Source organism: Arachis duranensis, chromosome 2, assembly GCF_000817695.3.
Source record: "Arachis duranensis cultivar V14167 chromosome 2, aradu.V14167.gnm2.J7QH, whole genome shotgun sequence".
Lineage (NCBI taxonomy): Eukaryota > Viridiplantae > Streptophyta > Magnoliopsida > Fabales > Fabaceae > Arachis > Arachis duranensis.
In genome coordinates, this window is record NC_029773.3 from 67,569,405 (window position 1) to 67,584,236 (window position 14,832).

At 32.7% G+C, this 14,832-nt stretch overlaps 1 protein-coding gene across 1 annotated transcript in view; it reads right to left on the bottom strand.

The window, feature by feature from the left end:
• Positions 1–1,714, bottom strand: part of LOC107474753 (uncharacterized) — a 13,877-nt gene extending 12,163 nt beyond the window's left edge. The window contains exons 1-4 of the mRNA XM_052257855.1: positions 1,591–1,714; positions 1,382–1,433; positions 1,028–1,277; positions 397–961 (exon numbers count right to left, since the gene is read on the bottom strand). Coding sequence (XP_052113815.1) covers positions 397–961; positions 1,028–1,277; positions 1,382–1,433; positions 1,591–1,714 — 991 coding nt within the window. The remainder of the gene's footprint in view (positions 1–396; positions 962–1,027; positions 1,278–1,381; positions 1,434–1,590) is intronic.
• Positions 1,715–14,832: the final 13,118 nt, after the last annotated feature.

Genomic DNA, 14,832 nt, shown 5'->3' on the forward strand with positions numbered 1-14,832 from the left:
AGCTTGCCATGGAAAGGAGTAAGAAGGATTGGATGAAGACAGTAGGAAAGCAGAGAGACGGAAGGGAAGGCATCTTCATGCGCTTATCTGAAGTTCCTACCAATGAATTACATAAGTATCTCTATCTTTATCTTATTGTTATTTTCGTTCATCACCATTACTATTTGAGTTTGCCTGACTAAGATTTACAAGATGACCATAGCTTGCTTCAATACTAACAATCTCCGTGGGATCGACCCTTACTCACGTAAGGTTTATTACTTGGACGACCCAGTGCACTTGCTGGTTAGTTGTGCGAAGTTGTGTAATGCCATGGTATTGAGCTACCAAGTTTTTGGGGTTCATGACCGGGGATTATGAGAGTTGTGAAAAAGTATTGTTCACAATTTCGCGCACCACTTAGCAGGCATTTCAACTTAGCATGAAAGACACGACAAGAGATATTAGGACGATCAGCGATGGGAATTCGCTCTCGCTCTGTGAATCGCTGAAATTCAGGCCAATTTGGATTACACGTAATAGTGAGGAATAAATCTGGATAGCCAAAATGTTTACAGATTGCCATCGCATCCTGACAATGGTTAAACATATAACGTCTACCACCAGTGAAGGAAGAAGGCAAGATGACTTGTGTCCCAATTGAAGAAGCTTCGTCATCACCACGATGCATAGCCTCCTCTATTCCTTGAAGCACTTCTCCTCTAATTGTACTTTGTTTCATTCTAATCTCATACAACCTTTGCGACTCAATCATGGTGAAACAGTCAACAACAAATTGTTGAAATAATCGGCTACACTTGTGAATAATTCCATCTTCTTGCTCCCTAATCTGCAGACAAAAACATATGAATTCCCTGAGAGAAACCCTTGTCCTCCTTCCAGGGACATATCCATCAACTTGACCCCGATAAGGAATATTCAACTGGTAACCATTCTCGCCATATGGAAACAACAACGGATACTGTAAGGGCCAGTACAGAGCATGAGTTTCATAGATACGCTACAACTGACCAGCAGTAGATCGAACAATAATGTCATGACCATGATCCGACGAATCAAAATCTCCAACAATCAAAGCAGCAACTTCATCACAAGAGGGAGAATTGTAAGTTCTTCGATCAACCTTCCTATGCGAATGCAACTTCAAAGAGAAGATCTCGGATGGATGACACTGATAGAATTCTCTGACTCTTCGAAATGACTGTGCTATGACGTTATGAGTATCGATCATTTGCAACAACTCAGTTATCAATTCTCTATCTATCTCAGATGTTTGCCTAAAACAAATATACATTAACCACAAAAATATATTTAAAAACCACACAGAATACAATTATCATATATTTTGATACATCATTATTAGTAAAAAATGATTAATAACGCATTATAACGGGAATAAAACACAATATAACTATGCAATGACAGATATAAACCTGTTTTTCAATGCAAATAACATTAAAACATCAGGAAAATAAAATAAAAAAACTAAACAACAAAATTTCAAACACACATACCGAAAGATTCCTTAGCTATGCATTATCTCATGCTGAGTGTCGTATATATATAATTGCACAAATTTAGGCTTCTAACCAGGATCCGGGAGCAAACTTCCAATCCGATGATAATTTTGACCAGTTATTATAAACTGCGGTGGACCACTCCCATCATTCACTGAATCCAGAACTTTACCACCAAGAGACGTGAAGGCAAACATACTATTATAAGATCGAATATTTTTTTGGAAATACAAACTCTTGCTATCAAATCCGTTAATCAAATTATATAACAGATCTGGGGGGTTTCAGAGATACGGTAACTGAATTTTTTCTTTTGAGCAACAAACAGTAAAAACAGGATGATTAACTGTAGACTCTCTTTTAACACGTTCTGATAACCAGAAACACGCCCCACAGATTGAACATTCATAGTTAGGATCACCAACATCAAGACAATATGGTAAAGATAAAGCAGAAAAAAACATGCATAACAATAAAAAAAATTCATTTGGATTAGATGGCATGAAATAGATTCAACATAAAATTAATAAACCATTAGCTTACAAATATAATATATAATAAATACTTGACTCGTTTAAATTTTGTCAAAAAATATATCACAAAACACTACTTCTATTTTACACTGCCGGAATAATATCTCATCATAGAAGCACAATGAAATCTTTTAGAACTAAGTAAATAAGATTTCTATTTTACTATTCTTGAATAATAGATGAAGTAAGAAAGAGAGCGTACCTTGTATCTCACGTTGCAAGAACAGAGGATGATCAATAACAGAACCAACTTGACTGAATGAATTTATCGAAGGATCGTATATTTCTGATTGGTCTATATCATCCATTTTAATTTAAAATAACACAAATTCATGTAAATATATATTTGACAACCAAACATAAAAAAATTAATGATGAAATAAGAAATTAATTAGTTATTTAATAATCAGCGTGCAAATTGAACATTAAAAATGTAATAAACTACGAAAACCAATCTGGATTAACATTGATTTATTAAATAACTAAATATAAATAAAGCCTAATGCACATGCAAGAACAGTTTGATTTTTTTTTAACGTTAGAATAGACTGTTTCATTATTTTAATCACTCATACTAATTGTCTAGGTTGGAATTAAATAAGCTAAATCACTATTAGAATCATTTTGTATTTTTTTAGACTTTAATGACTCTATTGGTCCATAGAATCCAGTAAAATTTTTAACCAAGTGCCTGTATTTTTTTTTTACTTTAACTGAGTCATTGTACAATTTTTTTTCTTAATTGTCTACAAAGGCTTTCTTTTTCTTTTAATTGAATCCATGCACCATATTTTTTGTTGTAAACACCTCCTTATACAATTGACCGAATCACTATCAAGAGAGGTATAATTGAAAAAACTAAAAAAAAAATTCACAGACAGAACTAAAAGAAAAAATATTTATATGGAACTAATAGAAGATTTCCAAAAATTAGAGGAATCGACAGAATAATTAAACTTTTCTTTAATATACAACTATTGATTATGACATCAAATTAAGAAAATTTCAAGAAATACCCATCGTGTATTATTTAGCTAGAAAAGTTAATTAATTAACTAATTACGTGAACCCAATCACATAACCAAAAAACTTTTCATATTGTCCAGGACAAAAATAAACACTAATTAAATAATTTATTAACCTCTAGTACCTGTGTATGTTTGAAACAACTATATAAATTAAACCTATCTACTGATCTAAATGATTCCATAAAGAATTTTATAACAGTGTAAAAAAAAATAAATCAATAAACCAATCTATTATTAGATATAAATCCAAAGAACTTAAAATATAATTTAACAAAAATAAAATTAGACAGGGATAAAATACTTAAATATCTTATTATACCTGACAAAATAAGATTTGAACCCTAATTAACATTCTGGAATACCTCAACTAAATTTTCTAAAAAATAAAAATAAATAGAAATATTGGAAATATATAAAATAAATAGATAAATTTTTAGAAACACAAAAATTAAGTACAAAAATATAGATAGAGCAATAAAAATTACCCATATAATCATTCAAAGAGAAAGCAAGCATCGAGGAATCAAAGACTTCTAAAACATTACAAAACGAAAATAAATTACAAAGACTCCATGGATATTAAATCACTGAAAAATGGAGCATAAAACACTAAAAATATCACGAAGGTCAATTCAGTATTGACCTCTTGCATTTCGATGGTAACTTTGTGTTCACTTTCTTTTCAAAGAATTTCGCCTATATTCTCTAGCACGAACAGAATTATGAGACATCTTTGTTACTCGTACTAAACAAAACAAAAGGTTGAAACATAAATCGCAAGAACTACCCCTAATTCATTGCCCAAAAGACATCCACATTGTTAAGTTCCTATAAGCAAAAGGTAAAAAAAGAGGGGGTGGCTGGGAAGAGAACTTGTGAAACACACCAACAAAGAACCTATATAACTATGCACATCTTTGATAACACAGAAAATGAAAAAAATAAAGTATTATAATCAACACCAATAACTAATTGACATTGACATGAAAAGATAAAGTTGAACAACAATAAAGAAATAAAAATAAAAACTGCTGCATTTCATTAAAATATTGATAATGATATACATAATTACATATGGCTATCTCTCCTATAATAAAGAGGATTCCAACATCTGACTACATATCCTAATATGTAACCTAAAGAGGGTACAACATTGAAAATGTGTCCAATCCCTAGTAAAGTCACTATTACAAAAGAAGGAGTTGAGAATAGACCTAGTTAATAGATGACCCGTATCAAGACAAAGCCAAACCCCCTATATCTGACAATCCTATTTGTTGGACAGAATCCAAAAAAGTCAAACCAAAATACCATCCAGCCAGCATGATTACATTTCGAACTATTTGGAATCAGAAGCCTTCTTAGACACTTATAGATACACTATACAAAATACCTACACCTACACACAGCAATTCAATTCCACATCTTAAATCACACACCATTAACCTTGGCAATCTTGGACCCATGCAGATCTGCATCAGAAGCCACCTCTTTAAATTAGGGATTCAAATTCCTCTTGCACTTGGAGGTGACAACATGATTTTCATGAATAAGCTTCTCTCCATATTGAGAAGGTGCATGGAGAACGTGGGACAACACCTCCTATGACAAACAAGTTAACAAAAGCTATGAAACTCAGTCAAGAATGCAAAATCCATTTAGAAACAGCACACATATGAAAGAGGAAAAAATATTATATAACAGCACCTGAGTTTCTTTTTCTGGTGAGCTAAGTGATATATCGAGTTCAGCAGAAAGATCATCATTAACAATATCATTGCTGTGTGTTTTCTCATCTTTTCCATCTTCACCATTAATTAAGGCAGTAAATTCAGTCCCTCAGGAAACAGCAGGCTGTTTTTCAGCTAGAAAATCTATAAGAACTGGGGATTTAGATAAAATCTCAGAAGACTTGCCAGCAACTTTCTCAGTTTTGATAAAAGTCATTGATGACTCCTTCTTAACACCAATATCCCCTTTTCCACAGGGAACATATTTGTGTAAATCAGGCTCCTATTCATATGTCATAAGAGATTAAAAATACATAAGACCATAAAAAAATCACCACAACACAATAAAAAAGGGAACAAAACATGAATTTACACAATCTAAAAATAATTATATGTATGTGTAACCTTTTTTGGAGTAGACTCGTCATCAGCATCATAATCGGGAAGTTCAAACATGGCAATAATGGTGGGATCATCGCATATTCTCCTAACTCAGAAAGTGCCATAAAATGTATCATGTGGGTCACATTTGGTATCAACCTTCAGTAGTAACTTCTTTCCAATGAGCCCTTAGAATATGGGAGGATAAATATCCACACATACAAGCTATTTTGAAAGTAATACATAAGAAATACAGAGTTTAAATAACACATATCATAGCCCATAAAGTGAACAACACACAAAAGAAAACTAAGAACATACACTTGCATCTCTTTGAACCTCAGTAAACAAGTCAGCACATGATTTCTTAAGCAAATAAGATGCCTCACAGTCTAAGAAAAGGAAAATACCCTCTCCACTATGATTTTCAATTGTTATTGTAATTTTAAATCTGCGGAGAGAAAAAAAAGGAATACAATTATTCGGAATAAATGTACCAAGAAATATTATTTTTATAAACAATCCACAAGACAAAATGAAAAGTCATTTTGAACAAAATTTCTGACCTTGAAGTCACATTAGTTATGTGCTTCAAACAAAATCACAGTAATATGCACCATTTTGAGGATAGATATCCTTTCCACACATACAAGCAGAATACCACCAACCTCCATCCTCAACAATACCTTGGATTGTACCAAAAATGATAAAAGAACCCTCCTATGCAATCGGCATTTCAAAAGTTGTTAACAATATGAATGAAAAAATAGATCTGAAAATTGTTCTTTGATTTTCCTTTTCAGTTCATTTGTGTATAAAATAAACATAAACACAACTAACTCAAAAAAAGACAACCTTATTGTTATCTTGAAGCTCTTCAATAGTGCATTTTCTAGTTAAACGCATGAAATCATCTTCCAAGGAGACAACTTTACCCTCATTTGCAATAAACAGTGGCTGGATACCATTGACACCTTGTTCAACCATACTAAAAAAAATTATGTAAATACTTGTACTTGTTTCTCCAAATTGGTTGTAAATAAAGAATACAATAAAAATCAACAAAATAAACCATCCTAACCTCTGCCTGAATTCAACAACTTCAAGAAGATCAGGATTAAATAACATTTGAGTGGCATACATCACATTTTAAAGGCCTACTTGACCTACACAATAACACAGAAAGAGTCTAGCAAAGTTTACTGGAGACAACACCTAGAGTAACAATGAGATGTACAAAAAACAAACAATTTACCCTAAAAAACTTCACTTTGGCCAGTTGAATCACTACAACAGGCTGCTCCACATAGCCAGAAGCAAAAAAATGATTTACTTGATTAACATAGTCCCAAACAATGCACATTACACTGTAAGACTGAAACTCAAAACATGACTAAGAATCAAACAGAAAATAAGAAAAAAGATGATTAAAACATAAAGAGAAACCATGAGAAATGACTCAATCAACATACTCTTTTGAAGTTAATTCCAGCACAATCATTTTCACAATTTTCTCCTCTTTTGCATATTCTTTCTCTTCTCCCACTGAAGTTAAAAGGCCAACGACATCTATTTGAAATAAACACAACCTATTAAATATTCAAAGCATTTGTTAAAAAAACTTGAATAACAGCAGACCAAGAAGATAGAAACACCAACTAAAAAATCATAATCTTGGATCATGTTCAGCAATTCAGAAAAAGGAAACATGTTAAAACAAGTCTTAGGGATAACATCTTCATCAACAGCTACAACAGTGGTTTGGTGAAGGAAAACCAATTTGAATTCATGAGAAGTTGCTCTATAACTACCATGATTTGACACAACAGTAAAGTATGCCATTCTATAAACTTGACCTTCAACTATATGATCCCTAAACCTATTAAGGAGTGGTTTCTTAACTGTAGCTTAAATTTTTTCACACTGGAAATCAAACAAAGAATAAAATTAGATTAGTAAAACACATCATTTAAAGTTGAAAACTTAAAAAACAAGTAACACCATATTTAAAAGAGAAGCTAACATGCTCATCAAGGAGAATCATCTCCATTGAGTTAGGAACCTCAAGATTTCCAAAAGAGGGTACAACCCAAAGCCTTAGAACCCTAACTTTCAGCCTCCAAGCCTCTCTAGGAAGATGCATCTTAGAAATCATATCAAATGGAGGAGGCATTGCAGAAAAAAAAAGAGAACAGAGGAGGTAAACAGAGTTGATGAAATAGATCAAATATAAACAAAAAAATTCTTATGTAGACAGAGCTTAGGAGGAAATAGAACACAGCAGAATATTTGTGTATTGAATGTGGATCACCAACCATCCTTTTATAGAAAAAATCCAGGGCTTTAGGCTTACCTTTTTGAATTCAAATTGAAGATGGAAATGGAAGAAAAACCAAATATGAGTCCATATGCATCTCCATTCAATGTCATAGAGACAACTAATGAGAGGGACAAAACCTGAACCAACACAAAAATAGGAAAAACAAGTAAAACTTTCAAGAAATCAAGAAATAGGGACCAAAAAATGAGATATCACACCATACCTGCTACAGTGCACCTACATGTCATTACACCATAGGGAAGGCAGTCATCAACTACCCCAAACAATGATTGTACTCATGGCAATGAGAGTTGGTAAATGTCTTAAGTAGGGATACATTGGGAACAGCAAATGAATGGGAAAAAAAGTATAGACAAACATCAATAAAAATCTGTCAATCACATCAACAATCAGGAAATGCGTGAGATTGAAACCTCATACCTTGATAATGATTGCCAAATTTCCAATGAAGAATATATAGCACAACCTTATTATGTGTGCAGAAGACATTTTCATCAGAACACGGAATACCAGCTGCTGGATAGATTTTTTTTGGATAAAGAGATGTGCTAGTTAGATAAACAATACCATGAAGTCATTTTACTCGCAGAAGGCCATTATTTTCTCAATGAACCTCTTAAGTTCAGGGCAAACAGCTGTATGTCCATCCAACAGCTGATATATAAAATAATTTTTATACAAACAACAAAAAAATGTAATGCAATTCAGTTGAACTTAAAAAATAAATAAATGACCAGAATGCTATACATCAATTTCTGTCAATCACATAACCACCGACAGAATATATTAGCTACAAAACCAATTCCTTGATAATGATTCTCACAACCCACATGCAACCAGCAATTCACTTTAGGTAAACTTAATGGATTTGATGAACATAGCTTAAAAAAAAGATTCATCAATGGGATTATTGAATTAGAATTGAAATGGGAATGCAAGACTTGAACAGGAAAAAATGGAATTGGGAGTGCAAAACTTGAATGGGAGTGGCAAAAGCATATTCCTTTATCAAAGAAGCACAAAAATTCATGACAATCAGCTCTACTTCTATGCAACAGGCAAAATATACAGCACTATTTGCATAACCAATAAAGAATTCAAATGCAAGTGAGTTGACTAACAAAAGGTTTCATCAAAATACAAATAAATCACCAAGAAGCTATGAATCAATTCCTATCAATCACATCACCACTCATCAAATAGACTACCTAGAAGAGAATTTCCTAGTAACACAAACAGTGGAGTGATGCCATCTGATTGTGAGAAAGCCACTTCCTTCCTTTCAATCACATCACCACTGACCAAAAAGATAGAAACCCCATACCTTGATAGGGATACCCACATTTTCAGCAAAAAATGTATGGCAGAACATCATTATCCGTGCAGAAGAGATCTTCAAGGGAAGATAACCTACTCAAGGTATATGTTTTAGGAGGAGGGAATTCCTAGTTAGACAAAAAGTTTTTTTTATATAAACAATAAAAAATAGAATGAAATTGACCTAAAATCAAAATATATAAAAATATACAATACTTTTTTGCATAACCAATAAAGAACTGTAATGCAATTGAGTTGACTAACAAAATATTTCATCAATATAATTATTTAAGTGCTTCATAAAATTTGACATCAAACATAAATAAGAATTTTGATTCTAAATGCAGAAAAACTTATACATTGCTACATTCAGTCCAAACAATTCAAAGGGATTAGTGAATGTGAATGGAAATTGGAATGTAAAAGGTGAATAGGAGACAATCAAATTGGGAATGCAAAACTTGAATAGGAGAAGCTGTGTCTATAAATTTTGATTCTGAATGCAAAATAAAATTAGAAATTGCTAGATTCAGCCCAAACAGTTCAAAGAGATTACTGAATCAGAATAGAAATTGGAATGCAAAAGTTGAATAGGAGAAAATGAAATTGGGAATGCAAAACCTGAATAGGAGAAGCTGGGTCTATAAACTGACTTTCCTGAAAAAACTCTGTCAATCACATCATCAAGGAGAAAGTAGATTAGGTAGAAAGCTCATACCTAGACAATCATTCACAAAACCAAACCCATCATCCATAAATATAAGAAAAGGTAAATAATAAGACAATCTTTATAATGATTATAAAATCCCAAAAATTCATGAAATAGACAAACCACATGCAACAAACAATTCAAGAGATAGCAAAAGGAGAAATGATAATCACATCAAATTCTAAATAACGAAATCAAGAAGATGAAACAGATTCATAGACCATACTGAAAAGCAACTGGGAAAGAATGTAACCAAGAATATGAACCCACAAACAAACCAAGTCACATAGACAATTTGTAAATTACAAATTTCACAAACCCTACACAATAAGATCTGGGATAACCGTGGAACAGATACAAAAAATGATCCGAATTTGTAAAATTAGGAATTTCACAAATCCTAGACAATAAAATCTCGTCTAACCATCGAACAGATTCCAAACATGATCACAATTTGCACAATTAGAAATTTCACAAACCCTAGACAATAGAATCTAGCTTAACCATGGAACAGATACAAAAAATAATTAGGAATTTCATAAACCCTAGATAATTAAATCTGGGTTAACCCTGAAACACTAACCAAGATTGATCATAAGGATGTACACAAGGAAGGAAAACAAAAAGGATGAAGAGAAAAATAGTTTTGGATGCACCTGATTGATTGATCAGAGATCTTGGATTTGAGCCTCCATTGGAAAATCGCTAACCTGGATGAACGACGACGAAGTAAACTCCCAAGAAAACAGGGATCGTATACAGAGTTTCGTAGGGCAGAGGACGAGAAAGTAAGGAGAAGAAAGCAAAGCTCCTAGGGTTCCAACTAATCATTACCTGTTCAAACAAATCCATGAAGAAGGCAGGTTGCGTGAGCGATTCGTTGAAAGGAAAGGTAGGTTGCGTGAGCGAGGAGATGAAAGAGATGGCTACGACGGAATGACAGAGGAGCACATGCACCCCTGAAGATGAGAAGCCACGCTGGATGAGATGCCACTGTGGAGGAGAGGCTCCACCTGGGACTGGAATCGGCGTGGAACGCGGAGAGGTCTCCAGCTCGGAGATGAAACCATAGCTATCTACTGTTTGATAGATTTAATCTCATTTTAATAATAAATACGAATAAAAAATTATTACATGCATATTTATATTTTTTATTTTATTCATCAAAATTATGATGTTATCACTATTATTTATCCAATCAATCAACTATAAAATACATATAGTTTTTATTTTTTGGCATAAGACAACAAGATTGTACAAAAAAAATTCATTTAGCTAGAATCTCAAGTGCAAATCAGCAGCAAAGAACACAACCCATGTTCTAAACTCTCAGAATCTCCTTTGTATGGTTGATATAAATAAAAGAGAATGAAGTGATTTTTAAAGAGAAAAATATATGCTTTAGTAAAATTTTGGCTAAAAATAAATTATTTTATTATTTATAAATTTTAAAAGAGATGAGAATAAAAAAAATTAATCTTGGTTTATATAATTTAATACTTTGAGTATTGTATTTTTTTATTTGTGTCTCACTTTTAATAATAAATACAAATAAAAAATTTATTACATGCATATTTATATTTTTTAAATTGTATTGTGAAATAATAAATTAAAATTTTCTATTTATGATATTATTTTTAAATAGTATATACCATTAATTATTTGTTTTGTAATTATTTTTTTAGATAAAGATTAGTTTTACTATTTGTTTTCATATTCAACTCTAGCAGTTTCTGTGTTTCTCCCTTCGCATGTAATCTAGTGTTGGCTATAATGGATTATGTGTTTTGGTAAACCGCTACTAACAATAGCGGTTTCTATATATATTTGCGTCTTTATATTTAAAACAATGCAATTGCGTAAATTTGAGGGACAAACAATTTATTTCTGTAAATTATCCTTAAAAACACGTTACATATTTTATTATGTAACTAAATTTAAAGATAATAATGGATAAGTTTATATAGCTTTCATTTCATCAATGGTAAATCCAGTTAAATGGTAAATTTCAATAAGCGAAAATTGATGAAGTTGGACACAAAAATTTATTAAGTTGAAGAAAGAATAATTAAAAGACAATAAAAAATACAGAAATTTTTTATAGTGAAATACAAAAGTTGTTTCTATATAAATACAGAAATTTTATGAAAAAATAACTCAGCATGATATATATCTTATCAATTGAACAAATAATTATATTTTAATAAACACAAAAACCTAAAATGTTTGTGATTCCTTCTTGTATTTTTTTTCTGTATTTATGGTTAATAGAGTTTGTGCTTAACATTAAAGTTTAAAGAGGAGAAAAGAAAAAAAAACTCAATTTTTTTTTATTTTCATATACAAATTTTTATGTTTTCTTAAACAAAATTTGTTTCTTTAATATATGTTTTAAGAAATTTTGTATGTATAATTTATTAAACTACTCTTCTACCTTAGCCCATGACAACAATAAAGAAGTCTCGTGGTCCACAAATTCAGCCCAACAGGATACATAAATTTAGTTCTAATTTTAGTCATTATTATCTTATCTTATCTTATCTTTATGTTATCTTCTTATCTTATCTTTACTTTTACTTTCATAGGCAATGCACTATCTATATTTAGTTTTACTTTCATAATTTTCAATTCAATCAGTCAACAATCAATAAAAATTCTTTTTTCTTTGCCTTTCCTATTCCTTCATAATTTTGTTATGGTATCAGAGCTCTTCTTGAGCTCTGCTAACATCCATGGATAACATGGATAAACTACCCGTTTCAGATCCTAAAACTCCTTCAACTCTCCCGCCTACCATGAATAATCAGCCTTCCAATTTAACTCAAAATACAACCAATCCCTATTATATTCATCCAAGAAAAAATCCTACCTTAGTCTTGGTTACCCCTGTTCTCACAGGAAACAATTACCATTCATGGAAAAGATCCTTCACTATGGCTATTATTTCCAAAAATAAATATGGATTTCTTATCGGTTCTATCTCCTCTCCTCTATCCGGGGATCCCTTTTCTCGGCTTGGGAACGTTGCAACAACTTGGTCTTATCTTGTTATTCCATTCTTTGTCCCCTTCTATAATTCAAAGTGTCCTCTATTTTGACACTGCCTCCTCTGTCTGGACCGATTTGAAAGAACGATTTGCTCAGAGCGATCTTCTCCAAATTGTTGAGTTGCAAGAAAAAATCTATGCACTTAATCAGGGCACTCTGTCACCAAGTTCTACACATCACTAAAGTCTCTTTGGGAGGAACTCGACAGTTCTCGCTCTCTCCCAGTCTGTTCATGTCCAGCAACATCTCATAGATCACAAGATTTCATAATTCTCTTTCTTAAGGGATTGGATGAACGGTTTTCGGTGGTGCGATCTCAAATACTTCTCCTAGACCAATTACCTCCAGCAACCAGAGTTTTTGCATTGGTCATCCAACATGAACGACAGCTACAAGTCACCGCTGAGATTCTAGACGATCCACGTTCCATCACTGCCGCCGTCGATTTGCGGCACCCCTCACAAGGTCGCGGTTGCGGTCGCAGTGGCTTTTCCTCCGGCAAGGGTCGCGGTGGTTTCCCCTCCAGCGCGGGACGTGGTGGTTCCTCTAAGTTCTGTACGCATTGCGGTCGTAATGGCCACACGATTGAAGTCTGTTATTCGAAATACGGGTTCTCACCAGGGCATCCACGTCACTCTGGTAGTCCACATCACTCCGCTGCTGTCGCTGTCGCCACTCCTCCTTCAATCGTCCCTCCAGTTTATGATGAGAGGGCAGCCCTAGGTCATGTTGAAGGGCATACCCATTAGCCAAATCCAAACCCAATTTTGGACCTCTCACTAGCCCAACAACAAGCTCTCATAGCACTTCTCAAAAGGACCGAGTCTCCCTATTCAGAATATAGAGACAATGGTTCATCAAATCAAAATGGGTTTTTGCCTAATCCGAGTACTCATTATCTTTGTTCTTCAAACACATTTTCTATTTTAAATAATTTTTCCAACAAAAATACCTTTTTAAATTCTTGGATTATTGACTCTGGTGCCACAGACCATATTGCATCAAACTTATCTTGGTTTATTTCATATTATAAGGTCTCTCCCATTATCATTCACTTACCAAATAACACTAAAGTCACTGCTTTCTATAAGGGTGTTGTGCAATTTTCTTCATCCTTAATCCTTCATGATGTTCTTTATCTGTCTCACTTTAATTTTAACATTATTTCCATATCCAAAATTACTTCCAATCTTCAATGTCAACTCACTTTTTCATCTTCTTCTTGCACTTTACAGACCAACACTTTGAGGACGATTGGCTTTGGTAGAATGAGAGAAGGCTTGTATGTTGTTGAAAATACTCTCCCTCACACTCCATCAACTTCACATTCCATTCATACTATCAAAACAAAATCAACCATTACACCATCCGAGCTATGGCATTTTCGTTTGGGTCATCCTTCTGAACAACGACTTAATTATTTACATAAGCAATTTCCTTTTATTTCTATGCATTATGATAAAACTTGTGATATTGTGATATTTGTCATTTTTCTAAATAGAAGAAACTTTTATTTTCTCAAAGCTTTAATAAAGCTAATGCAATTTTTGATTTATTACATTTTGACATTTGGGGTCCGTTTCAACAAAATTCTATTCATAATCATAAATATTTCTTAACTGTCGTTGATGATTTTAGTCGCTTTACATGGGCTATTTTGTTAAAATCAAAAGGAGAAGTGCAAAATCATGTAAAGAATTTTATTACTTTAGTTGAAACACAATTCAACTCTAAAGTCAAAACTGTCCGTTTCGATAATGGACCAGAATTTATTTTACATGATTTTTATGCTTCCAAGGGCATTATTCATCAACGTAGTTGTGTTGAAACCCCTCAACAAAATGGACGGGTAGAACGCAAGTATCAACATATTTTAAATATAGCTCGTGCTCTTATGTTTCAATCTAATTTACCATTATCTTTTTGGTCTTATGCTGTTAAACATGCTGTTTATTTGCTTAATAGAGTTCCATCCTCTGCAATTAATTTTCAAACACCATTTGAGATTCTATTTAATCATCCACCAAATTATCATGACCTTAAAGTTTTTGGTTGTTTATGTTTTGTGTCTACCCTAATGACAAATAGATCAAAATTTGATCCAAGAGCCAAAAGGGGTGTTTTCATTGGTTTTCAAAATGGTTTTAAAGGATATATCATTTATCTTTTGGATGACAAAAGGATTGAAATTTCTCGAAATGTTGTATTTGATGAATTAGTCTTTCCTT